General features: G+C 37.3%; 1 protein-coding gene and 1 long non-coding RNA gene across 3 annotated transcripts; one reads left to right on the top strand and one right to left on the bottom strand.

Moving 5' to 3' along the window:
• The first annotated feature begins 2,760 nt into the window (after window positions 1–2,760).
• Window positions 2,761–4,542, top strand: LOC107794721 (CASP-like protein 1F1). Its single transcript, XM_016617244.2, has 3 exons — window positions 2,761–3,059; window positions 3,172–3,295; window positions 3,994–4,542. Exons 1-3 carry the CDS (start codon window positions 2,872–2,874, stop codon window positions 4,213–4,215), a joined length of 534 nt encoding a protein of 177 aa, XP_016472730.1. The 5' UTR covers window positions 2,761–2,871; the 3' UTR covers window positions 4,216–4,542.
• Window positions 4,543–5,728: 1,186 nt separating this feature from the next.
• LOC107794716 (uncharacterized) lies at window positions 5,729–20,710 on the bottom strand. Of its 2 annotated transcripts, none has more exons than XR_012704632.1 (3): window positions 20,547–20,710; window positions 19,526–20,071; window positions 5,729–5,965 (listed from the first exon to the last, which is right to left on the bottom strand). It is a non-coding gene; the product is annotated as an uncharacterized LOC107794716 (long non-coding RNA). The 2 variants fall into 2 exon arrangements; XR_001649964.2 differs by having other exon boundaries at window positions 19,526–20,027; window positions 20,547–20,686.
• Between the last annotated feature and the right edge of the window lie 6,007 nt (window positions 20,711–26,717).

The following is a 26,717-nucleotide window of genomic DNA, read 5'->3' as shown; positions in this document are numbered from 1 at the left end:
ATTCTTATATGCATTTAATTGAAGTTGTCATTACATATTATATTTTTCATTGTCGATTTTTATTCTCATGTGCATTTAATTGAAGTTTTTATTACATGGAATATCTTTCATTGTTGAGTTTATTCTTTCGTTTCATTGTGTTGTTGTTGAGACTCTTGTATACATTACTGTTGAGCCGTGGGTTATGCATTGTTGTGATATTGGTATTGTTGTTTCGGTAATGTTATGGCATATGGGCACATGTGGTGCGAGTTGATATGTTGTATTGTTATGAGTTTTGCACATGTGGAATTGTTGAGAGGATTGTTGGGGTGTTCGTGCGGCAAGATAAGGCGGGCATATATATATATATATATATATATATATATATATATATATATATATATATATATATATATATCGATTTGCGCATGTGGCGAGACAAGGTGGGATAATTATTGATGCGTGTGTGGTGAGATAAGACGGGCATTTTCTTTATTGTTGCACATGCAGTGAGATATGGGGAGGCTATTTCCGGGATGATATGTGATGGCGTGGTGCCATATTATTGATGATGTTTGTGTGGTGGTGTGACTTCCTTGTGTGTGTCATGCATATTACGTGATTTGGTGTGTTATTTCAAATGTGCTACTCGGTGTATCTGATCTTACTTGTTGATTTCAACTGTGCTCGTACACTTGCACACGCATACACCGTAACATGTCATCTATACCAGTCCAGGAGTATGAATCTTGATGTTCATTAATCATGTGCATGTATTCTTGTATATCAGACTTCTGTGTGTGGATTGGACTGGTAGCACGTGAGTTGTCCATACAGATATGAGATATTATTACTACTAGCACGTGAGTCGTCCGTGCACATATGAGATATTATTACTACTGGCACGTGAGTATTCTATGCAGCACATGAGTTATTCGTGCGGAGTCCGATCTATTCATATTATTGGCACGTGAGTTGTCCGTGCGGTTGTAATCGATAATGTGGGCACGAGGTGCCATGTGTATACGATTTGTGATTTGTGATAGTTGAGGTATGGTACCTCATGGTGATTGTTGTTGTAATTCATGTGTCATAACGATTTGATAAGTAGAATTGTCGTCGTTATCTCTTAATTGCTATCACATGTATTTTATCTGTGTTTTGATTATTTTTCTGATTTATCACATGATTATCCTTCGTTGCCATTTATTTACTTATTTTTCCGTTGTTAGCGTTATATTGATATTCTGCACAGGTTATCTGATTAGTAAGTGTCTTGACTTTAACCTCATCACTACTCCACCAAGGTTAGTCTTGATACTTACTGGGTACCGCTGTGGTGTCCTCATACTAAGTTTCTGCATATTTTTATGTAGATCCAAGTACCTCAGAACGTGCCGGACGTTAGTTAGCTATTTGTGATTTGCTGCAGAGATTTCAAGGTATACCTGCTATTGCGTTTGCAAGCCTCTGAGTCACCTTCTGTTGTCTTTCATTACTACTGTTTATTTTCATTCCAGAACAATATTGTATTTATAGAATTTAGTATACTCAGTAGAGCTTATGAGTATGTACTACCGGTTTTGGGGTTGTATGACTGTTGTTCGGTTCAGCTATGTTATTTCAGTTATGAGTTAATGTTTTGCATTTAAATTAGTTTTTTCTGTTAATCCTCAGCATATGTTAGGTTTGGGCTAGGTGCCATCACGATCCTTAATGTGAGATTTGGGTTCGTGACAGAGGTGGTTAGAGGGCACTAACACATAGGAACAAAGAAGTGACAAAACATAACACCAGTGCTCTCTTTTAATAGTCAGGTTAGTATCCATCAAATGTCTCATTAACATTTTTTTGTTTAAATTTTTAAATAGCAGTAAGCTTGTGATATTTTATCCACCCCATAATTGTAGAACTTACTCTTTGCCCTTCTCTCTATAAGTTGAGCTTTTCCAAGTATCTTTTCTGGCATATTATACGTTTGACGCAGTATTATTTTGGCATATTATGCTTTTCTGCAAATTTTGGCGTTAGAAAACATTACTAATTTTGTTAATGAAAATTAGTTTGAAATCTGACATTTCTGAAAGATTGGACGTGTAACTCTCCATTTGTCACAAATTACTTGTTGATTGGCAAATTTGATTTCAGGGAAGAATAGCTTCGGATGAAAATGAAACTCTTATGGATTACAAAGATTCAAACTTGTTATATTTATGATTCGAATAGTGATCTTCTGAGCAGTGGACTGTTTCAGTAAAGACAAAGTCATGCTTACTCAAAACAAGTAAAATTGACAGCCACTAAATCGAAGGCTAATTTCACCAATGCTCAGTCATTACTAATTCCAGAATAGAAGGCCAATATATAGCGAACAAACATGAGATCCGTAATGACAAATTTAACGGGTCCTAACTTATACCCAAAATCCATTAGAATCTCATTTCCTGCTACTAAATTGTTTTTGTTTTCACTCCAATGTATGGTACCCGATTAACTAAATTTGCGCCGCATAAGACCATTAAAAAAAGAAACTTTCTCTACCAGAAATTTTTTCATTACCAGAACTCAAATTCAAGACCTCTAATTAAATATGGAGAAATCATATTCATCCTAGTGTAACCCTTACTTAATTACTCTAGTATTTACCAAATAATGCATTTCTTATTTCTTTTTATTTTCCCCCGTGAATTAATGCATTTTTGTTAATCTTTTTCTTAAATCATAAGGAAGCAGTTTTCAAACGTCCTTAGCTTTTTTGTCCGTCTTTAAAGTGATCCATTCGCTTGAATAATCTCTCCCCTCTATAAATATCAGCACCAACATCTACGTACATCCTCATTCCATTCTTGTTTTTCTTCTAACCCCTTCTACTATTTTTAGATCCCAAAAATGGAGAAAAATATGCAAAGCCCACCACTGAAACCTTACAAATGTTTGTTGAGGACCCAAATTTTCCTGAGAATATTGGCAACTGCATTCACATTGGCATCCACTTGGATTATTCTCACCAGCAAGCAGACTGTCACTGTATTTGGACTTGAGATGGATGCTCGATATAGCTACTCTCCAAGTTTCAAGTAAAGAATATGAAAAAGCAAATCTTTGGGGTTTTCCTTGAGATTTCTGAATTTGATTTAATATATATCTTCTGATTTTGCTGCTTATTTCGTTTTGTCTGGTTCTCTGCAGGTTCTTTGTAATTGCAAATATCATTGGATGTGCCTTCTCTGTTTTGTCCCTGTTTCTTGCCTCTGTATTAAGCCACAAGTGTCTTGACCCAAAGAACTACTTTTACATGTTCCTTCATGATTTGGTACGATACGTCCAATTTGCTAGGGTAGCTTGAATATGCATCTTTCTTTCTAGTAGTATATTCATTGTGTTTATTACTATTAATTGTTAGTAGATCTAGGAAAAATTCTTGACAAATGTGGACTTATGCAGACTCAAAGATAAATGTAAGTCCATTTGGGGGTCTGGAAAAACCATATTTTACTTGCAAGCTTGTAACGTCACGCAATATTGGCATTAAATGATTTGCTGTCTCTCGATTTGTTTCTTTTCTTATGAGGCTTAAACCTAGACGTCATTTACAATGCATTATGCATGCATTGTTGCAGTGAGTTATTAGTTTTGAGGGGAGAGCTAGAAGCTAAAAGTGGTATAATGGTGCTAGCTAGTATGAATGTATGACCTTTTTCTTTTTCTTTTTTATTTGTTTCTTTCTATTGGGCCCCTAAGAACTTTGAAACACATAGTCTTTGGATTTAATTTATTTTTACATTTAACATGTGGTGCTAATATGTAAGCTTCCTTATTTTTTTAGGTTATTAATCATACTTTTTATATACAATTTATTTATAATTATCTCTAGGCAACATAGTAGTGTAATATTTTGTTTACACGTATCAGTATATACAATAGTTAAACTGATACTCTTATTTAAGCCATACATTTCTATAAATTTGAAGCAGTAATGTGAATGTTTGAATTAATTTATTGTGAGGACAGATTGTGATGGCACTGCTTCTAGCTGGATGTGCAGCAGCCACTGCAATTGGATATGTGGGGAAATATGGAGAGAGCCATTCGGGATGGATGCCCATTTGTGATCATGTCTCAAAATTCTGTCACAAGGTTACAGATAGTGTCATGCTCTCCTATTTTGCTGTGCTTTTCTACCTCTGCCTCACTATAATCTCCGCAAATCAATCTAGACAGATCCAGGTTTAACACACTTCAGAAATATCTTAATTAGCAGTGATTAAGTCCAAAAAAGTTCGTTTAGCTGCAACACAGCAGAAGTAGAAACCAAAAACTGAGCAACTAATGGTTTATTCTTCACTATTTTGAATTGATGCAAGGCTATAAGGGATACCTGAGATCTGACGTTAAAATGAAGGTGGAGATAGTTGTTGCTCTCAAGAGTTATGCTTAATTTCAAAGGCCAATTGCGCGTTGTGTATTAGTTGTCTTAGCAATTGACCACTGTTCTGAATTGATGCAACTGAGCAATTGCTCTTTCGTATTTTGAGTTCAGCCCGGGCCTAGTTAGTTCAAGTTAGTCTTGCCTTTCTTTTATCTTCTTTTCAACTAATTGTATGGAATCTAACGTCACTTTTTGTATGCTCAAATGATTTTTAGCTCAAAAAGTAAGAACTAAACAATTGGTCCATCCATAATCAAATTAATTCTGATGGTTTCTACGAAAAATTCCTGCAAAAACGCTGAGCCAACAAAATGACATTATGACAAATCACAAATAAAATGGCACATGGGTTCCTGAGTCTTAATTAGGTATTAGGTTCTACACAACGAAGACATGAAACACAACCATCTTGATCTTGGCTTTACAACTAACACAACGCTATAAAGTTAGGTAAATGGGCTATTAGTTTCAGTTTGATCAAGGAAAACACAGCTCACACGCTACCATTTCAAGAAATGAAGTGAGAGGCTTGGAATTCCAACAACAAAATATATATAACAAGAGAATCAGAGATACCAAATTTTATGTGGAAAACTTTTTCTATGCAAAGAGCACAAATTATAGGACCCCCAAATCCATAGAAGTTTCATTATTTCAAAAGAGCGTTATAAAAGTCCCCTAAATTGGTCACAACACTAGTGCCACGTAAACAGAGACAGATATCAATAAAAGCAACAACAAACAAGTGAAAAATAAGAAAGACTTGACCACCCAAAAACGAGCTACAGTTTTTGGCTCAAAATATGTAGCTAAAGACCTATAAAGCACGATTACATTTTTCAAATTGAAGAACAAGATGTCAGAAACTCCAATTAAAAATTTCATCTCGATCCAATAGTGACGAATTAGAAAATTGTTGTGAATTGGGGTTTTGAGATTAACAAAGGGTGTTGTGAACGCGTGCTAAGAAGCAGTTCCTCAAGGTGGATGCTGAAGTATGCTAAGAACCAGGTCCTCAAGATAGTTGTTGAAGATTCTTACAAGGCAGTAATTTTCGCATAAAGTTACTATGGTCCGAGATTGCGGGAAGAAGGTTGTTAATGTAATAATTTCTTTGTCCAAGAATATATGCTCGCATAAGTGATAGATAAGAGTCACGAGATTCGTGGAGTCCCTGAATGTCACGACCCAGAATTCTCACCCTCGGGACCATGATGGCGCCTAATATTTCACTTGCCAACGTTAGATATAGTTATTAGCCATTTTTAACAATTCAATTTAAATGAAAACCAATAAACTGAAATAGACTGTTTAAACTAAAATAACAGCGATATCTAGATATAATCCCACAACTAGTGTCACAAATATACGAGTGACTAGAGCACTACAAATAATAGTCTGAATGAAAGCATAACTGTCTGAAATGAAATAAACAACTAGAGTAATGTAGAAGGGGACTTCAGGGCTGCGAACGCCGTGCAACTGTACCTCAAGTCTCCGTCAAGCATCGGATCAGAGCAATCTACTAGCCGTCGTTAGGACCGACTCCAAAGTCTGCACAAGAAGTGCAGAGTGTAGTATGAGTACAACTGACCCCATGTACTCTGTAAGTGCCGAGCCTAACCTCGATGAAATAGTGACGAGACTAAGGCGGGTCACTTACAATAACCTGTACACAGTATAATAATAATAATAGGAAAGGAAAATAGGAAAAGTAAGGCAGTTAACTTATGAAAAAGAACTCAATCCTTGTAATAAGAGAATCCGGGATAATCGATCTCATAATTTTATGTAACAACACTGAAAATCAACACAATAATAACAATGAATACAACTGAATACAACACACACAATTCGTTGCGACACGCAACCCGATCCCACCGTACAACACATAATCCTCCCTTATTTCACCATGTCAATTTCAAGAGTCACATATAAAATCCGTTGTGGCGCGCAACCTGATCCTACCATATAATCAGAATCAATATCATAATCCTCCCTTATTTTACCATATCACAGTTTATCAATATCAAGTATACTGATGGTAGGCTATAGCGCGCAACCCAATCCACCATATCAATATCAAGTTCCTCCCTTATTTCACTATATCACAACCGTTGCGGCGTGCAACCCGATCCATAAACAAATTCAATAAATGAAATCAACCCAACAACTCAATTTATAAGAATCTCTACGATTAAGGATTATGAAAGCAAAACAATAAAGGAACCACGTACTAATCAAAGGAAGGCTACAAATAATACAAGAGCAACAAAACAAGCTAATTATGTAACAGTTAAAGTGTACAAGTAAGACAATTAAGGCAAATAGCAATTAATCATGGAGTCATGGAAGGAACGAATATTTCAATACAAGAATAATTAATGACAAGTAACAAGTTACGACATGGAAAACAATTAAAGCATGTAACAGTTAAGACATGATATAAGATAATTCATGAAATAGGAGAAAGCATGGAAACAATTATTTTGACGGCGTATATACACTCGTCACCTCGCATATATGCCGTTACATACGTAATTCACATAACATATAATTCAAGGGTTCCTAATTCCCTCAAATCAAGGTTAGACCCAACACTTACCTCGTTCCGCAATCAAATCAAAGCTCAACTAGGGCCTTTTCTCTAAAATTCATTTCCAAACCAATCGAATCTAATCAAAATCGACTCAATATCATCAAACAATGCTAGAAAAATTAATTACAATAGATAAAGCAAAGATCTTTACACATTTTCCAAAAAGTTAATAAAAGTCAACCCCGAGCCCGCTTGGTCAAAATCCGAGATTCTGACCAAAGCTCAATTATCCATTCACCCCCACTCCGATTATGTCATTAGTTTCGAAACCCGGCCTCAATTTGAGGTATAAATCACAATTTTATATTAAAACCTCAATTCTACCCAAATCCCTAATTTTCTACCATGAAAGAGCATAAATTAAGGTTAAAAGTCAATGGGTGTTGATGAAAATGGAAGAAAACGAGTTAAAGTATACTAACCTACGAAGTGGGGATGACTTTCTTCTTCAAAATCGCTTCTAGGCCGAGCTCCAACGGAAGATGGTGAAAAATGAAAGGAAGTCTGTCTTTGGAACATTTAAGTCACTAGGCGTCAGGCCTTCTTCGCGTTCGTGAAGGGCCTGACGCGATTGCAAAGGGCAGCGGCCCAAGTGGCATTCGCGTTCGCGAGAAACGCTACGCGTTCGTGATTGCCTCTCCCTCCTGGCCTTCGCGTTCGCAAGTCTGGGCTCGCGTTCGTTTAGAGTTACTGGCCAACTCCCCCCAGAATCGCATAAACCTTCGCGTTCGTGAGAGGGTGGTCGCGTTCGCGAAGGGTAAGCCCCCCAATGCTTCGCGTTCGTGACCGGTCCCCGCGTTCACGTAGAAAACCACCCCAGCCCCAAGTTCCCCTTCGCGATCACGAAGCACAGCGCCCCAGATATCAGAAATCTCATAAACCAGCAATTGCCTAAGTCTAAAATCGATCTGCAGCCTATCTAAAACTCACCTGAGTCTCTCGGGCTCCAAACCAAATATGTAAATAGGTGTAATAACATCATACGAACTTGCTTACATGATCATAACACCAAAATTATGCCTAGAACTACGAATCAGACATCAAAATGAATGATATTTTCAAAGAAACTCAAGAACATGCAAATTTACAACTGGACGTCTGAATAGTGCAAATCAACTCTGTTTTGAACCAAATTTTGCAGACAAGTCATAAATAGTGAAATGGACCTATATCAAGTTCCGGAACTGGATCCGAACCCGGTAGTAACAAAGTCAACCTATGATCAAACTTAGAAATTCTTTTAGCCTTCAAATTACTAGTTTTCAACAAATTATGGTAAATCAAGGTAGGGAGTTGCGAATTCGATTCTGGGCATACGCCTAAGTCCCAAAATACGATACGGACCCACTGACACCGTCAAAATATAGATCCGAATTCATTTATATAAAATGTTGATCGTAGTTAACTCAAATTAGTTTTAAGGCAAAGTTTTACATTTTCTTAGATTTTCCACATAAAACTTTTCGGAACAAGACACGGACAACGCACGTAAATTGAGAAATACTAAACGGAGCTAGTCGAGGTCTCAGAATATAGAAAGAAAGGATAAAACTCAAAATAACCTATCGGGTTATCAACTGAAGCTTTAGGAGTCCTATCAAATAAGAAGTTGAATGTGCATAGGACTCCCAAAGATCTTAGAGTACTAGGAAGTTAAATATTTTCCTGATGGACTAAGGACATCATCCTTTTGCACGTGAGCTGTGGAAAAACATTCTCAACACTCAAGTCGATTACTAGTCTTAGTGTTCTTCTTCAATCTGTTAGATTATATGTATTAGGAAATCTAGTTGTAATCAAGATGTCATTCATAATCTGTTAGTTAGAGTAAGTGTTTGAGTGTGCAAGTTAGAGTAACTTGTAATTCATTCAAATAGTTGAAGTAGGAGAATTCTGGGGGTATTGATTTACAAGTCTTGTAATCAGTACATTTGGCTCATTTGTTCTAGTGAAGTTGAAGTTAAAATCCTACGTGGTAGATCGTGATTTTTGCAACTTTGAACCGAGTGATTTTCCACGCAAAAAATTGTTGTCCTTGTTTTTGCTGCTTATTCTATTTACGCTTAAGGAGTAAGATAAAGAACCAAGTTCTTTAGTAATTTAGGAAGGCACTCAAACTAACAAAAATGCAATTTCAAGCTAAGATGGTCACAAAAAGATTTTACGGTAAACAAGGATCTCTTCCTCTCTCTTCTGACATCGCTCCTACACCAAAAACAACAAATAAAAGTTTAAAACAAACCTTCTTGTAATTGGATACAAAACCGAAACCAAAAAGGAATCAGAAATTAAACCCAAACTAACTGCAAAGAAATTCGAAAATGATCATTAGCACATTTGGCTGGAAAGTGAGTGTGGTCCCAATAGGGTAACAGTTATCATCAAGAAAGAAAAATAAAAGTGAGAATTTGTTCGATCAAACATGGTTCAACTCCCACGTGGGACACCTGGGATCATACTCACTTTCCAGCCAGAGCTCCTTAGTCAGAGCTCGTCGCATCGGGATTGCCTAGTATGGTTTATATCTTCTGTGTGGTTTGCGAGCTATTGCACATTGAGCAGGTTACCGAGTGTGTACCCGAAGAGTAGCGACTGCGGATTTCTCTGGGAATTTTCCAAAAAGAAAAATACATGGTTCACCTCTACCTTTATGTAAAATCACGAGGTCTTGTTGATTTGAATGGAAAGATAGAACTCCTTCATTTCCAATTTACGTGCCACAGTATTCTTTTTAGTACATCCCAAACGAATGATATTTTGTATATTTAGAAAAATTAAACTACGACTTATCTTAGACAAATTTTAAGAAAGATTTATTCTTTTCTAAACTCCGTATTTGGTCAAACAAAGCCGGAGTATAACATTGTTGATCACTTTTGGAACATACAAATTAGTGCGAAAATGCCTTTGTATAAAGAGTTCTACGCCGTTTTCCTTTCTTTTGAAATTTAGGTCACTAACTGCAGGAAAGCTTGGTGGACTTTTTCAGTGGGGTTGTTCTTATTTTTTTGTGTCAAAATTGAGCAATTATTAGGTTAACAAAAAGAAAATTGAAGGGGAGAAACGAGTTCTCAGAGGGAATAAGGCTAATCTGCAGGGGAGAAAATATGGAGATCTGGTTCTGAGGGAGAACTTCAATTCTAAGTTTGTCATTATCAACAAGGGGGAAATTGATAAGTTATGTGCCGTTTTATTTTGATGATTTAACAAACTTTATATGAGAACCAGATAGGAAATCTAATACAAAGCCTCTTCGTGCTCATAACAACAAGTCACATGGCTGGCACAAGTTCCAATGAAATCAGTTAAGGGAATGGCAGAGGAAACAGATGGCTATCAGTTCATCCGATCATAGTACAAGTTAACTCTTTACAGTTGTTAAAGCTGCTGTACTGCAGATGCAATAGTGTAGCGATCACTGTTGAAGCATGCTGTGTACCGGACACTTTCTTGCATCATTCTAGTGACCTCACTTATATTTTAGCAATATGAGGCAATGGATTAGATACACTTGCAAACCCTAAAACATAATTTACTCTCAAGTGTTCAGCTGCCTTCATTTACTCCAAGGCATTGAAGAACAAAGTAGCAATAGAACGAAGGACCAGAAACCAGCATTGAGTACATTGTGTGTGCTTAGTATTTTTGTATCTTTGTTAATGTTATTAACTTGTAAACTCTTACTCATCTTATTTAGAAGCATTTCATAGGATACCTTTGTATATCATAAATCGTGTGTTTGTGTTTGACTAGAGTTAGTCAAAGTGGTTAGCTTTGTAATAGAGTTATTATAAAGAGGCTTGCAATATAGTTATTGGAAGTAGGTGAGGGATTAAGAATTTAATTCCTAGGTTACAATAGGTTGTAATCTAAAGTTGTTCGGTTAGTGAAGTTGAAATCTTACGAGTGTAAGTTGTGATTTTTAATCCCGTGAGCTAAGAGTTTTCCAAGTAAAATAGAGCTCCAAAAAAGACTTGACTTCAGAGCGGGGAATCTTCCTAATTGTTGTATTATTTACTTTCCACTCTCTATGTGTGTTTTGTGGAAACTGATAGAGAACCAGGTTCTTTATACAGTTTGGTGGACTCTTAGTTTACATCAATTTGTATCAGAGCAGGTTCTTTCTATAAGGCTAACACCTAGAAAGGATCTACATGGCTGCTCCACCAAATTTTGAAGGTCAATCAATCTACATACCACCAAGATTCAATGGACAATACTATGGATGGTGGAAAACAAGAATGCATGATTTTATCATGGCTGAAGATTCGGAGCTCTAGGATGTCATCTATGATGGACCCTTTGTCCCTATGAAGACCATTGGCGAGACTGCTGTCCAAATTCCAAAGACAAGGAAAGAGTACAATGATACTGATCGCAAAGCCATCGAGAAAACATTTCGAGCAAAGAAGATCCTCGTCTGTGGTATTGGAGCAGATGAGTACAACCGAATCTCAGCATGTCAATTTGCCAAGGAGATATGTGAGGCTCTCCAAAATGCACATGAATGTACCACTCAAGTCAAGTAGTGAAAAATCGACATGCTCACTACTAAGTATGAACTCTTCAAGATGAAGGAGGATAAGTCCATCTAGGACATGCATACTCGTTTCACTTCCATCATCAATGAGCTTCATTCTCTAGGAGAGATTATCCCAAGGAACAAACTGGTCAGAAAAATACTTAGTGTGCTACCTGGTTCCTGGGAGAGCAAAGTCAATGTTATCACAGAGGCAAAAGATCTGCAAAAGCTGAGGATTGATGAACTTATTGGAAATCTAAAGACCTGCAAAATGAAGAATAAGAAGAAGGATCATTAAAGAAGAGAACCCAAAAAAGAGAACAAGCTGGTTCTCAAAGCAGACAACGGTGACTCAAGTGGTGATGATGCTGACATGGCCTATTTGACACGGAGGTTTCAAAAAATGGTTGGTAGAAATGGAGGTATTCTGAAAAAGGGCAGCTCTAGCAGAACAAAAGTCTATGATTGTTGTCACAAATGCAAAAAGCCAAGACATTTCATCAAATATTGTCCTCTCCACAAGCAAGACCATTACAAGCACAACACAGATAAGAAGGCCAAGAGGAACTTGGTCCCCGACAGGAAATTCAAGAGAAAAGATGCCACTGATAATATTTTGAAACAAGCTCTTGCTATATGGGGAGATTCTTCTAGTGAATCTGAGGACGATGATGGGAAAAGAGACACTTCCATGATGGCCACTGAAAGCGAAGCAGCAGAATATGACTCCATATTTGCCTTGATGGAAAAATATGATGAGTATGAAGATGATGATGATGACGAGGTAAACTTTCTAAATGTTCAACGAAATTTGAAGTCTTATTCTCAAAAAAAGTTGATATTTTTAGCTAACGTCTTGATTGATGGTTACCATAATCTTATTAATGATAAAAATGTTTTAACTGAGCAAATAGGAGAGGTAGAGCATGAGAAAGATGATTTACTGGTCGTAGTTGTTGATTTGAAAGAAACCATAGAGGATTTAAAGCAAGAAAAAGATATTCTAATTGAGAAAATTAAAAGGGTAGAACATGAGAGAGATGACTTTCTGGTAGTATTTGTGGATCTAAAGGAAACAGTAGAGGAGTTAAAAAGGGACAATAATTCTGGAAAAACATCAATAGAAAATTGCATGAACTCTTCAAAAGGAAAGGAAGTGGCAAGTGAGGCACACCTTAAGCTTGAAAATGAACTCACAAAGGCAAGATTGAGTCTTTGTGCTCGACTTGAAAGAAATAGAAAACTTCAGGAAGATCTAAGCAGGGTTAAAAATGACCTAGATAAATCTCTGAAGTGGACTTAGTCCTCTGACACAATCACTTTCATATATAAAAATTGTTTGGGGTGGGGTGGGTAGGGGAACCGGTAGGGAATCGGGTTCCAAAAGAAAAAGGCTCCCTACAAACCACATAGCAAGTATGCTACTGTACCTGATAACTGGCTTTGCACTCATTGTGGTAAAACTGACCATTTCAAAGATTCTTGTAAAGCAAGGTTTCAGTCTCAACAGAAAAATAAAGTTTTTGTTGAAAACGTATCTACTGCTAAGGAACCCGATTCTCTAAAAAAGAAACATGTGATGCCTGCTGGGACAAAAAGAAGTTTAATTCGCCCCTTTTCTTATTACAAAGGACCCAAACTTGTTTGGGTTCCTAAGTCTAACCTCTGATTTTCTTGTGCATGCAATAATGAAAGGAAGCTGCCAAAGATGGTACATGGATAGTTGCTGCTCTAAACACATGACTGGAAGTACTGATGATTTCCTTTCACTCAAAGCCCTGCAAGGTGGGAGTGTGTCCTTTGGTAATGGCAAAAAGGGATACATTCTGGGAGTTGAAAAAATTGGGAATACACTCGCTCATTCAAGATGAATGGCTTGAAATATAGCCTACTAAGTGTCTCTCAAATTTGCGACAAAGGACAAGGTGGAGTTTTATCAAAGTCTTGCACCGTTACCAATCTTGTAACTGGTGAAGTGGTTCTGGTGGCAAAATAATTCAAAAACATCTATGTTGTAGACTTTGAGTGTTTGAATTGTGGCACGAAAGATTGGGACATGTAAGTTTCTCTCTGTTAAACAAGCTAGTCAAGAAGGACCTTGTTCACGGGCTTCTGAAGTCAAAGTTTAAGGATCACAAGGTGTGTAATGCATGTGTGAAATGGAAGCAAGCCAGGTCCTCATTCAAGCCAGAGAAGGAAGTAAGCACCTCAAGGCCACTGGATCTTTGTTATTGTTGATATTATTCCAGATTCACATGGACCTTGTTCCTCAGAACCAAGGATGAAACCTTTCCAGTCTTTGCTGCCTTTGTGCAGTAGATTCAAGTAAAGATGAGCCATAATGTTGTAAGCATAAGATCTTATCATGGTACCGAGTTTGACAATGCAAAATTTGATGAATTTTATGTTGAAAATGGTATAAGTCATAATTTTTCATCTCCTAAAATACCCCAACAAAATGATTTTGTGGAGAGAAAAAATAGGACACTTGAAGACATGGCAAGGACGATGCTAATTGACAATGGCGTACCAAAGAGCTTTCAGGCTGAGGCATTGAACACTGTCTGCTATCTGATAAACAGGTGCATGATCAGGTCCCTCCTAAATAACACCCCGTATGAATTGCTAAACGGGAGAAAACCAAAGATGACTTACCTAAGAACATTTGGTTTCAAATGTTTTGTTCTTAATAATGGTAAGGAAGCGTTGGGAAAATTTTCCAGGTTCTTTTTGGAAAATGGTTTCACTAGAGGAAAATTGAAAACACTCTTTTTCTGAAGAAAAGAGGGAGGAACCTGCTAATTGTGCAGGTGTATGTTGACGACATCATCTTTGGTGTAACAAATGATTCTTTGTGTGAGGAGTTTTCCAAGCTTATGGGAAGCGAGTTTGAGATGAGTATGATGGAAGAACTGAACTTCATCCTAGGACTGCAAGTGAAGAAAACCTCTAAGGGAACGATGATAAGTCAGCAGAAATACATTTAGGAGCTTCTGACGAGGTTTGAGATGGAAAGTTCAAAGACCATTGATACTCTCATTGCTACTGCCACCCATCTAGACTTGGACCAACCAGGTTCCCCTGTAAATAAAACCATGTATCGGGGCATCATTGATTCACTTTTGTACCTAACAGCCAGCAGACCTGACATTATGTTCAGTGTGGGGTTATGTGCTAGATTTCAATCAAGTCCTAAAGAAATCTCACTTGAAAGATGCTAAGAGAATCCTGAGATATCTCAAAGGAACGCAGGACTTGGTCCTCTATTATCCCTCAGGGGATAATTTTGACATAATTGGGTATGCTGATGTTGATTATGATGGCTATATGGTGGATAGGAAGAACACATCTGGTATGGCACATTTTCTGGAATCATGCTTAATTTCATGGGGTACAAAGAAACAAAATTCTGTAGCCCTCTCGACTGCAGAAGCAGAAGATATAGCAGCTGCCTCATCAACGCTCAACTACTGTGGATCAAGCAATAATTTAAAATATTTGGTGTGTTCTCCGACTGTGTGCCACTGTTGTATGACTACACAAGTGCCCTCAATATGGCAAAGAACCCGGTTCATCATAAGAGGACAAAGCACATTGATGTGTGATATCATTTCCTCAGGGACAATGTTAAAAAGGGTCTCATCTGTATGAAGTTTTTCAAAACAAAGGACGAAGTAGCTGATATCTTCACCAAAGCATTGAGCAGAGAGCATTTTGAAAAGAATCGAATGGAGCTACGATTAATCAAATTGAACTGAGAATTTGATCCCTCAATGACTAGCTATGATAGGATGGTAAGGTGAAATGCTAAAAAGTATTTTCTGGAAACTTTTAACTCAATTCTATACTGTTACAGGTAAACACGCATGGAAATTACAGGGCAAATAAGCATCTAATGACATTGCAATTTGTTAGAAGGTCATATTTGTAAAATCAGTCAGGGAACCTGGTTCCCATGACACTGATTAGTAGTTCCTCTTACACTCATACGCATTTTGAACTGCTAGTGTGCCACCTCATTAAGTGTGTCCTCCCTTTTCCCATATCTTTTAAACCCAAACGTCACACCCATTACAAACCGACCTGACTACCCAGTCCATCGCGTCCATCTATAATCTGTCCCTCTTTCCCTCTAAATAACCCCAAAAGGCATGTCTCTCTCATAATTATTTACATCAAAGCCATCAAACTCTCTTTTTCTCTCTGAAAACCTTCTCTTTCGTGTCTTCACTCTCAACTATTCACCATGTCTTCTCAGAAATCAGAGTCTCCAAAAGCCACCATTTAAATCCCTACCGTGTCTTTATCTCACGAAGCACAACCATCAGAATTGGAGCCTCAATATTCACCTATTAAAAACCCTTCTCCAACCAACCACCACCCACTGTCTCTTCTCCTACTCCATCAAGTTCTTGTTCCTATCGTAGCCGGAAAAACCAAACTCCTAAGAAGTTTGTCGCTTCAACCTCCCCCTCTGCTAGCATTGAAAAAATGGAAGTAGAAGGACTGGTGGAAGGGGAAGAAGGTACAGAGGTCTCAAGTCAGCGGGTTGAGGAATAAAGTGTGGACCAAGTTGTTGTCACTGGACTTGGTGAAGAATCGGGTACATCTGAAACCCCCTCTGCTCAGAATTTTGATCTAAACACCTTGTCACCATCAGGTAATACCTCTCTAGCTCCTAGTGATCCTACGTTGTTGGAAGATTTGGTTGAGAAAGAAGCTATAGAAAATATATTGTGTATTGCTGCTGAAGGGAATCTGGTTGGGGGGTCTGTGTTTGATGATGTGAGTGTTGGGGCTCAGAGGAAGAAAAAGGGAACGGGGATAGAAATAGGGACCGGGTGCCTCAAGGTGACTTGGTACTAGTTACTACTACATGGGAGCCAACAGAGGGACCTTCTTCCTCTGTCCAAGAGGAGTACTCTGCTCCTACTTTGGATGAAACTCAATGCTCCACTAGAAAGCCCATGGACAATACTGACCCTCCTTCCCCCCTCACCTTGATGCAGTCCCTTTAGATTTTGTGATTCCTAAGAAGAAGAAGAAGAAGAAGAAGAAGAAGAAGAGGAAGAAGATGATGATGATGATGATGATGATGATGATGATGATGATAATGATGAAAGTGAGGATGATTATGACAATGTGCCTGTAGCCCAGTTCATCACTACTAGGAGTGGTGGGACAACTTCAAAAGAGCCTGTTCTTAAAAGACCCACCACTAGGCAGCAGAAGAAAGTTTCCCTTGAAAAAAGGAGAATAAGGAGAAAAAGAAAAGAAGATTGGTGAAGGCAGGTAAATTAGTTAATGAGGAGGATCTGCCTCCGACCAATATTGTGGAAGTTGAGGACGAAGAGGTGAATGAGGAACCTGATTTCCTTGTTTGTAAATCCTCTAAAAAGACTGTGCTTGTGAAATCCAAGAAAGCGTCATCTCTGAAGGGTGTTGAAATTGGTGGTGAGAAGAGTGTTGAGAATAAGGAGTCTGTTGAGAAGGTGAAGCCTACTAGGAAGGAGAAAGGTATTGAGAAGAAAAAATCTCACAAGAGAAATCCAAGTAACAGTGAGGGGCCTGGTTCCTCAAAAAGAGCGAGAGTGGAAGTGTCTGAGAGTGAGAGGAAAGAAAAGCTCAAGAAGCAAAAAATATTGTGGGGCAGAGTATTTGATACTGACATTCTTGACAAGTTAGGTATGAGGCAGTTAGTTGAAATTTGTGAATTTCAGAAGTGGACTCATCTGTTTACTCTTTAGAGTCCAAAAGTCTATGAAAAGGAAGTTCGCAGTTTCTATGCTGATCTGTTCACTGTGTAGGATGACAACATCTGCCTGAAGGTCAATGGGGTAGATTTTGTGATGGATGAAGCTGTACTGGGAAGCATTCTTGATGTGCCTGCGGAGGGGTTCTCGACTGTTAAGGGAACATGTTCCCCAAGTTTTAGGAAGGTTATTCTAAAGCCTCAGGCTGTTCAACAAGGGGAACGGGTGCATAAAAAGGCACTGCTCCTAGAATACCAATTCATGTTTGAGATGGTGAACAAGGTCCTTCTCCCTCGAGCTAAAAGATGATCCATTGCATCAATAACGGACTTGGTTCTCGTGGAGGCACTGGACGGATATACTGCTATCAACCTGCCCGGGATCCTGATTGAACACATAAAGAAGATTGCAGACTTCAAGGATGGGAACCATGGGTTTCCATATGGTTCCTGCTAACCAACGTTTTTGAACATTTCAAAGTCCCTTGGGGAGAGCAGCTGTGAGAACTCGTAAGCAAATGTTCTCAATAACTACCTTAGAGTAATGCGAGTGTATTGATAAGAAGTGGGAGTTGGCAGCAGTTCTACAATTTCTCAGTTGATTGATGCTAGAGTGCTGCCAATGAGGAGATAAGAAGGCTGAAGGATTAGAATGCCATTCTTGAGGGAAAGCTCAGTTAAGCCCGAGAGGAACCTGGTTCTAGCAGTGCTCAGGGTGCAGAGGTTGCCCGCTTGACAGCTGAGAATGCAGAGCTAAGGAAACAGGCTGAGAAACGGGTTCTCAGGGGGAATATGGCTAATCTGCAGGGGGAACAATATGGAGATCTGGTTCTCAGGGGGAACTTCAATTCTAAGTTTGTCATCATCAAAAAGGAGGAAATTGATAAGTTAAGTGCCTTTTTATTTTGATGATTTAATAAACTTTATATGAGAACCAGATAGAGAGCATGATACAAAGCCTCTTCGTGCTCAGAACTACATGTCACATGTCTGGCATAAGTTTCAATGAAATCAGTTAAGGGAACGGTAGAGGGAACAAATGGCTATCAGTTCCTGCGATTACAGTACAAGTCTACTCTTTACAACTGTTAAAGCCGCTGCACTACAGACACAACAGTGCATCAATAACTGTTGAAGTATGATGTGTACCGGACACTTACTTGAATCATCCTAGTGACCTTACTTATATATTAGCAACATGAGGCAATAGATTAGATACACTTGCAAACCCTAAAACACAATTTACTCTCAAGTGTGCAGCCGCCTTTATATACTCCAAGGCATTGAAGAATAAAGTAGCAACAGAACGAAGGACCAGATCCCAACATTGAGTACATTGTATGTCCTTAGTATTGTTGTATGTTTGTTAATGTTATTAACTTGTAATTCCTATTCAGCTTATTTAGAAGCATCTGTAGGATACCTTTGTAAACCATAAATCATGTGTTTGTATTTTACTAGAGTTAGTCAAAGTGGTTAGCCTTGTAATAGAGTTATTACAAAGAGGCTTGCAATATAGTTATTGCAAGTAGGTGAGGGATTAAGTGCTTAATTCCTAGGTTAGAATAGGTTGTAATCTAAAGTTGCTCGGTCAGTGAAGTTGAAATCCTACGAGTGTAGGTCGTGGTTTTTAATCCCGTGAGTTGAGAGTTTTCCACGTAAAAAATATTGTTGTGTTATTTACCTTCCACTGTGTGTGTTCTGTGTGAACTGATAGAGAACCAGGTTCTCTATACAGATTGGTGGACTCTTAGTTTACATCAAATATGTTACCAATCCGCGACGTTTATGCAACATAACAATTGGTTGTCTCATAGAATATTTTGCTACTCAATTCTAGTCCTTGCAAATATCTTTTATCTTATTTCTCCTACCTTATTCCATTGTTAAATGGGATAAAGAACATTCATTAATGAACATTCATTACGATCTCCCCATACTTGTCTAAAATTAGTTTTGAATCTAAAGCAAAATGACTTCCATTGACTGCATTCCGGAAAATAGTCAATCTAAGAAGGATAGAAGCAACAATATGAAAGAAACAGAGAACTAGCCACCCTTATTTTATTTTATTATCAGCAAGGTGGGTAGAACTTACACATATGATAGAAAAATGTTCTAGAGGGTCAGTACTTCAGAAATACCTTAGCAGTGATGAACTCGGAGAAAGTTCAACATGTCAGAAGTCTAGTGATTTATTCTTCACTATTCTAAATTGATGCAAGGATATGTAAGGGATACCTGAGTCCTGAGAGCTGACGATAAAGTGAAGCGGGAGACAGTTGTTGCTCTCAAGATCAGCTATGCTCAATTTCAAAGTCCAGTTGTACGTTGTATATTAGTTGTCGTAGCAATGGCTCGCTGTTCTGAATTTGTGCAACTTAGCAATTGCTCTTTAGTATTTTGAGTTCATCCCTATTTAGTTCTACTTAGTCTTTGCCTTTCTTTTATCTTCTTTTTCAACTTGTATGCAACATAATGTCACTTTTTTGTGTGCTCAAAACGATTTTTAACTCAAAAAGTAAGATGCGTATTAACTCTTTGAAGCCAAACAATTGGTCCATCCATCATAAAGGCAATCCCGCACCCAAAGTATCCTGCATTTGGTCCGAGAAGGGTTGCATACCAAATGGTGTGATGTATGCAACCTACCCTAAGGTATGTATAAGTGGTTGATTCCATACCTCAAGCATGTTGGTTATAGGTCACATAGAGATAATTTTATTGTTTCTTCAATGCTCCCCTGCAATTGGTCCATCCATCATCCGAATCAATTTCTGATGGTTTCTATAAAAAATTCATACAAAATCACAAATGAAATGACACATCATAGATGGGACATTCCTGTTCAGTCTTAGGTTCTACACAACGAACACATGAAACACAACCATCTTGATCTTGGCTTTGCAACTAAGAACTCGCTATCATGTTAGGTAAAGGGGCTATTAGTTTCAGCTTGATCAAGGAAAACCCAGCTCAACGCTACTGTAAATTAGAAGTAATAACAAGAAACAAACGAACAAGTTAAAATAGGAGGGTTGTTATGTCAAAAAGTAATACAAGAGAATAACAACGTAACCAAATTTAACGTGAAAAACCTCTTCAAAGCAAAAAGTAAAAACCATAGAACATCCAATTCATTAAAATCTCCATTTTCTCGAAAGAGAGTTATACAAGTCCTCTAAAATGGTCATAACACTAGCGACAAATAAGGAAAAATGATATACAACAAACAAGCGAAGAATGAAACAGAAATACTCACCCAACACGAGCTACAGTTTGTTGCTCAATATATGTAGCTAAAAATCTCGAAGCACGATCTCCGTTGTTTAGATTGGAGAACAAGATGTTACCAGGGCTGGCCGAAGGATAAGGTTTAAAGCCATTGCTTTAGGCCCCCAATCTTGGAAGGCCCCTTTTTTTTCTCCTATTATTTATTATTATATATTTTTATAAAGTTATCAGTAACAAAAAGATTCCAAATTTTATACTTCTATTGTTGGAATGTAATTTAGCTTGTTCAGTTGAATGAACTTGAATTTATAAACATAGACTATGAAGAGAGAAGCAATTTGATGAAGATATTAATGAAACTATGTATCTTTATCTTGAATATTTTTTAGAATTGATTATTTCTTATACATAATGTATCAAGTTATTTTTTTACTTCAAAATAGAACTATACTATTAAAAATGTATAAAATTATTTTAACATTCTACTTAATAGTAAAAATTTGAGATGATTAGATGATGAACATATTGAAAAAGCATTGCAATTAATTTAATTTTTTTTAAATATATTACCTAAGGTTTTGTGAGTATAGTTAACTGGTATTTTCGTTGGTGGAAGCTCAATTAGGCATAAGGAAATGAATAACCGATCGATGAGAATGCAAGATGGTTCTAGCACCTAATAAAATATTATTTAAAAACTTAAGATTTTATATTAAGGTTTGACTTCACCTTCTGTTGAGCCGACTCTAGAGGTTACGAACGCCTATAAAGAATTTCATTTCTATCTAACTCTGAATCTCTTTATTCTCTTCTCTTTCTTGTCAAAACAGCTGCTCCTTTTGTCTTCTTAGATCACAGTCAACACCAAAAACAACCAAAAGGATCATTTTATAAAAGTTAGGCAAAACCTTCTTCTAATTGGGAACGAATGCGACACCAAAAAGGAATTAGAAATTGAACCCAAACTAATTAAAAAAAAATTCCAGAATGATCATTAGTGCATTTGGCTAGAAAAGTGGGTGTGGTCCCAACAGAGATAACAGTAATCATTGTTAGAATTATGTACCATTTATATATTAGAGGGGTGAATAGTGTATCAACCAATTAAAAGTTTTATTCATAATTTTCTTTTTCCTAAGAACTCGGTTCTTAAAAATATTCTTTCGATTCCTGTAACTAATAAGTGCATAAAATAAAGAAGAAATAAATTTTACGTGAAAACCCTCCTTGATCAAAGAAGTAAAAATCACAACTTAACTCCCGGATTTTCTCACAAACTTCAATATAAAACAATGAGCAGTTTTAGGTTATAAAACTCTTTTATAACCTAAGAGACTAAGTCTAGCCACTCAACAGCCTACAATTAAACCGATTGTAGCTACTCATTTTAAATTAATTTCTTAGTATAGAACAACAGATTGTCACTCAAAAACTCTTACAAATAGCTTCTAGTACAAGAAAAGTAAGATTACAACTCGATAGGCCTACTACAAGATCAAGACAAAAACAAACTAAGCATGGATCTCTGAAAATGGGTTCTTCACTTTGTCTTACTCTTGATTCCCACCAAGTCGCTACTCACAAGAAGGATTTCTTAGATCTGTATATAGGTGCACAACTCTGCTAAGATAATCTCGTAACATATATAGCTTACAAAAATTTCTGCGTACGCCCGGTGGAAGAGTGATTACCCAGTCTCGTAATCCTAGCAAATAATAGAAGTAAAAGATATTTTTCGGTCTTCTAAGGAAGTAGAATTTACTTCCATATGTACTTCCTTAATTCTTGGCCCAAAGTCAACCCACAAAAATCTGCTAAGATTTTCTGATGCCATCGCGTGTCTGCCAAGTCAGCATAGTATACATAGGCGATGCACATATGCGCGAAAGTGAATCCCATTTTTGATAGGACTCTGAGCTGTATAGGAACCACCAGCCAATGTGATGTCTCGTGAATGGTGGTGGATGATTTATTGGATCTCCCTCTTGTCAGGTTTGTCGATTGTCTCCTTTGGTCATGATAAATAAAGATAATGGTTCATCTGACTCTGCATCTTCATCTTGACTTTCATTACTGTCGTCTTAGTATGAATCCAAGAAAGCTTGCTTCATGGCCTCTTCCGTAGCCTTCATTTTAGCTACCTCAGCTTTATTGTATAGTGTTGGGACTCCGGTCCTTCATCAGGTCCCTCTTCTGTTTCTTGAGATGCTCCTTCTCCTATTCAGTTTTTTACCGTGGAGTCCTTGATTATGTAATCAAGCTTCCCACATTTGTAGCAACCATTAAAGTTGGTCTTGTCTAAGGCTTTTGATTTATTAGAAGCCTCCTTTTTTCCAGTTACTTTTGAGTTTTTCAAAAACTTCTTGAATAGTATGGTCAATAGACTCATATTGATTTCTTCTTCTTCATCTGAATAACATCCTCATATGTCTTGAGTGCTAGACCTTTTTCTCTCTTGGTATCATCTTTCTTCAACTCTATTTTTCTCATCTCATATATTCTCAGATTTCCTACCAACATATCTAGGGTGATTGTACTTAACTCCTTTGCTTCTTGGAATGCAGTGACTTTGTTTTTCCACAAGGTAGGAAGTATTCTGAGAATTGTTCTTACCAATTCCTCAAATGTGAAGGTCTTCCAAAGTGATCTCAACTCGTTTGTGATGACTGTGAACCTGGTAATCATATCCTGGATTGGTTCTGAATCTTTCATGGTGAATAGTTCATAGTTTGTCAATAGCATTTCAATCCTAGATTGCTTCACTTGCGATGTGCCTTCGTGTGCAGTTTGCAGGGTGTCCCAAATTTTCTTTGCATTAGTCCATGCAGATACTCGTCTGTACTCATCAAGACCCAAGCCACATATATATGAGTATCTTGGCTCTGGCAGTTTTTTCCATGAGCTTGCGATCGATATTATTAAATTCACTTCTATCCTTGGGAACTTCCCTTCCGCCAACATCAAGTTTGATGGGAATATCTTGTCCATCTAGAATAATATTTCATAGTTCATAATGTACAACATTCAGGAAGTTTTCCATCATAGCCTTCCACCAGTTGTAGTATTTTCCATTGAACAAAGGTGAACGTGTGGTAGACTAAACCTCGTTCATCCCACGTGGTGCACTCATCTCATTAGTCTCTCAAAAGGGTAAGCCTCGCTATTGAGAGCCTACTTTGATATCAATTGTTAGAATTATGTACCACTTATACACTAGGGAAAGGGGTGAAGAGTGTATCAACCAATTAAAATTTCTACCAAGAATTTTTGTATTCATGAGAACCTGGTTATTTAAAAGGTTCTTGAAATTCCTGTAACTAATAAGTGCAAAAAATAAAGAAGACAAGAACTTTACGTGGGAAACCTCATTGCTCAAGGGAATAAAAACCACGATCCAAACTCTAGGATTTTCTCACAAACTTCACTAAAATAACGAGCAGTTTCAGGTTATAAAACTCTTTTATAACCTAAGAGACTAAGTCTAGCCACTCAACAGTCTATAATCAAACTAATTCTAGCTACTCACTCAAAACTAATTCTTAGTCTAAAACAATAGATTGCCACTTAAAAGCTCTTACAAATAGATTTCAGTGCAAACAAAGTAAGATTACAACTCGACAGGCCTACTACAAGATCAAGATAAAAACAAACTAAGCATGGATTCCTAAAACTGTGTTCTTCACTTTGTCTTACTCTTGATTCTCATCAAGTCACTGCTCACAAGAAGGATTTCTCAAATCTGTATACAGGTACACAACTGACCAGCGCAAAACACAGCATGAAATTTATGCTCGCTAGCCAAAGTTAGTGTAGTTTAATTATCATCTCAACAAGAATTGGATTTAAACATGATCAAGTAATTTCTAGCTTAACGCTATTCAGGATGATTAACACTTTGGTTGGGATGATTAATAACTAAAATTAACTATGAAACTAAAAAAATTTGCAATTAGTCACAGAAAGACAAGAGTTGAGCAACACCGAAATATCAATGGGAGAAATAAGGGTCATGACATGATAGGTGTAAGATAGCTATTTGGGATCTAACTCTTGTTCAATTCACTCTAAAGTTCTAATGATTCTCACGAATTCACTCGATGATTAGTCCAAAAGTGTAGTCAAGACTCCTCTCTTGATTAAATATTAACTCTACGAGGTGAACTAATATAGGCACTGTGAACATATGCAAGCATGCATTAATGGATTACTCTTCAGGAAAATGTCTCTCGAATATTCTCCTAACTTGATTTAATCAACAATTCAACAAGCTCTTTCGATTACGTAAAAGGATCACTGAGTTAAACCAACTAAAATAATGCAAAGATAATCACCAAATTATTCCTCTTTCGATTAAATAAACTGGTGAATAAAGTTGCAAATAACTCAAAGCTCCATAAACGAATTCAAGCAAAGACTAGAGTTAAAATCCACAAATATCAATCAAACCACCATATCCGTCAAACCCTAAGGAAAACTACTCCATAATCATGGAGAAAATCATCACAAATATAATTAAAGAGTAAGAAAGCATCAATCTAACGTTACAATCCAAACTCCCGTATTGAATTTATGGAAAGATGATGAAATCTTGTGTCTTGTAGCCTCCAATGCTCTACAAAATCTTCCAAGGTCAAAATTCCTGTAAAATTCATATTTTTGATGTATTTATACTATATAGGAACGGGCCCGGACGAACCTATCCTTTCCAAGCCAAAGTGGGAAAAGTTGGGCGAGAAAATACACTACCGCGGCGCATCATGTGTCGCATTAGTGGGAAAGTTGAGAGGCCAATTGTTTTCACCCTGCATGAATTTTGCACTAGCGCCCTGTATCTGCTACGCATAGCGTGGTGCGGTAGTGCATTTTTCTCAGAGTAATTTATTTTTCTCACTTTTTGACATCCAGACTTGGTCCTCGACCCCTGAACGTGATCCCGATTTAATTTTTTGGGCTTTTACGTAGACTTCAAAGCTCTAACTTGTTTAAATTAGCTCCAAATTATCTTAACAGCTCATAATCATTTCATGTAAGGTATAAAACACATAATAAGAGGAAATCACCATTAATTAAGTTCAACCACAAGTAAAATGCAGTGATTAGAGTAAAAACTATGACTAAAATATGGGTTTGTAGCCTACCATCAATACCCCACACTTAAACCATAGCTCGTCCCCGAGCAATCCAAACTACACTTCACATATAGACGACCTTTTCATCAATTAACTTCCCTAACCTATCATGCCAAGAATATTTAAAGCAGACTAAGCACCCTATCATAACATCCTAGCCTCAAGACTCGACTCAAAAGCACCACGTATTTTTCATCACCTTCTCACTTACTCTAACACATAGGTCAAAGACTTTACCTTACCTTCGCAAATCATGTGCCCTCACACAAACAATAGAGAGTAGTTCCACACACAATAAATTCCAAGAACAATTAGGAACTCAAGATAGAAAGAATTCACTCACTCTCAGAATTAAGATTCATGTACCACAGAAGATGTACCATAGGCTTTCCCATAGTGTAATACTCTACTTATTCGAGCTCATTCAGTCAAAGATCAAGTAGGACTTAATTTGGTTATAATGTAGGATACGAGACTGGTAGGATATATTTGGATATAGTGACTACACCTCCCTAAGCACTTCAATACATATAATTTCACAATTTATACCCCACATTTGTATTGAACCAAACCCCAGCCTTCACACATAATCGCATCAAGCTCCCAATATCTTTAAGTGCAAACAAGATGAGAACTACCACTAGCAAGGAATCAATTTTTTTTCTTATCTATGTTCTGATTTTTTTCTTTTCAAGCAATTTCATTTTTTTTCTTTCAATTCCCTACAAGTGGCTCTCACAATTTTTCATACAATGCACCTTTCTCCTTTTTCAATAATTCCCCTCAAAACCCCGAGCATACCTCAACTTAGCTTTTACAAGCTCATAACAATTTCAAGTGCTCGAGAGAGGTAAAAGGTTCAAACAGATAGACAATTCAAACAAATGGGTCAGGCTTGTAGTGTGGTTGCCAAAGAAATAGGATTACAGGCTCAATAGGGCTAACTAAGATACTTCACAATTATGTGGGTAAAACATATAATTAGCTCAACAAAGAAATGCCCATATCACTTCCTAGGCTAAACAAGACTGTTATTTCGCTTTGCAAATACACAGGGCAAGTTCTAAACA

Source organism: Nicotiana tabacum, chromosome 21, assembly GCF_000715075.1.
Source record: "Nicotiana tabacum cultivar K326 chromosome 21, ASM71507v2, whole genome shotgun sequence".
Classification (NCBI taxonomy): domain Eukaryota; kingdom Viridiplantae; phylum Streptophyta; class Magnoliopsida; order Solanales; family Solanaceae; genus Nicotiana; species Nicotiana tabacum.
Note: the sequence above shows the minus strand (reverse complement) of the source record. Positions and strands in the feature narration are given on the sequence as shown.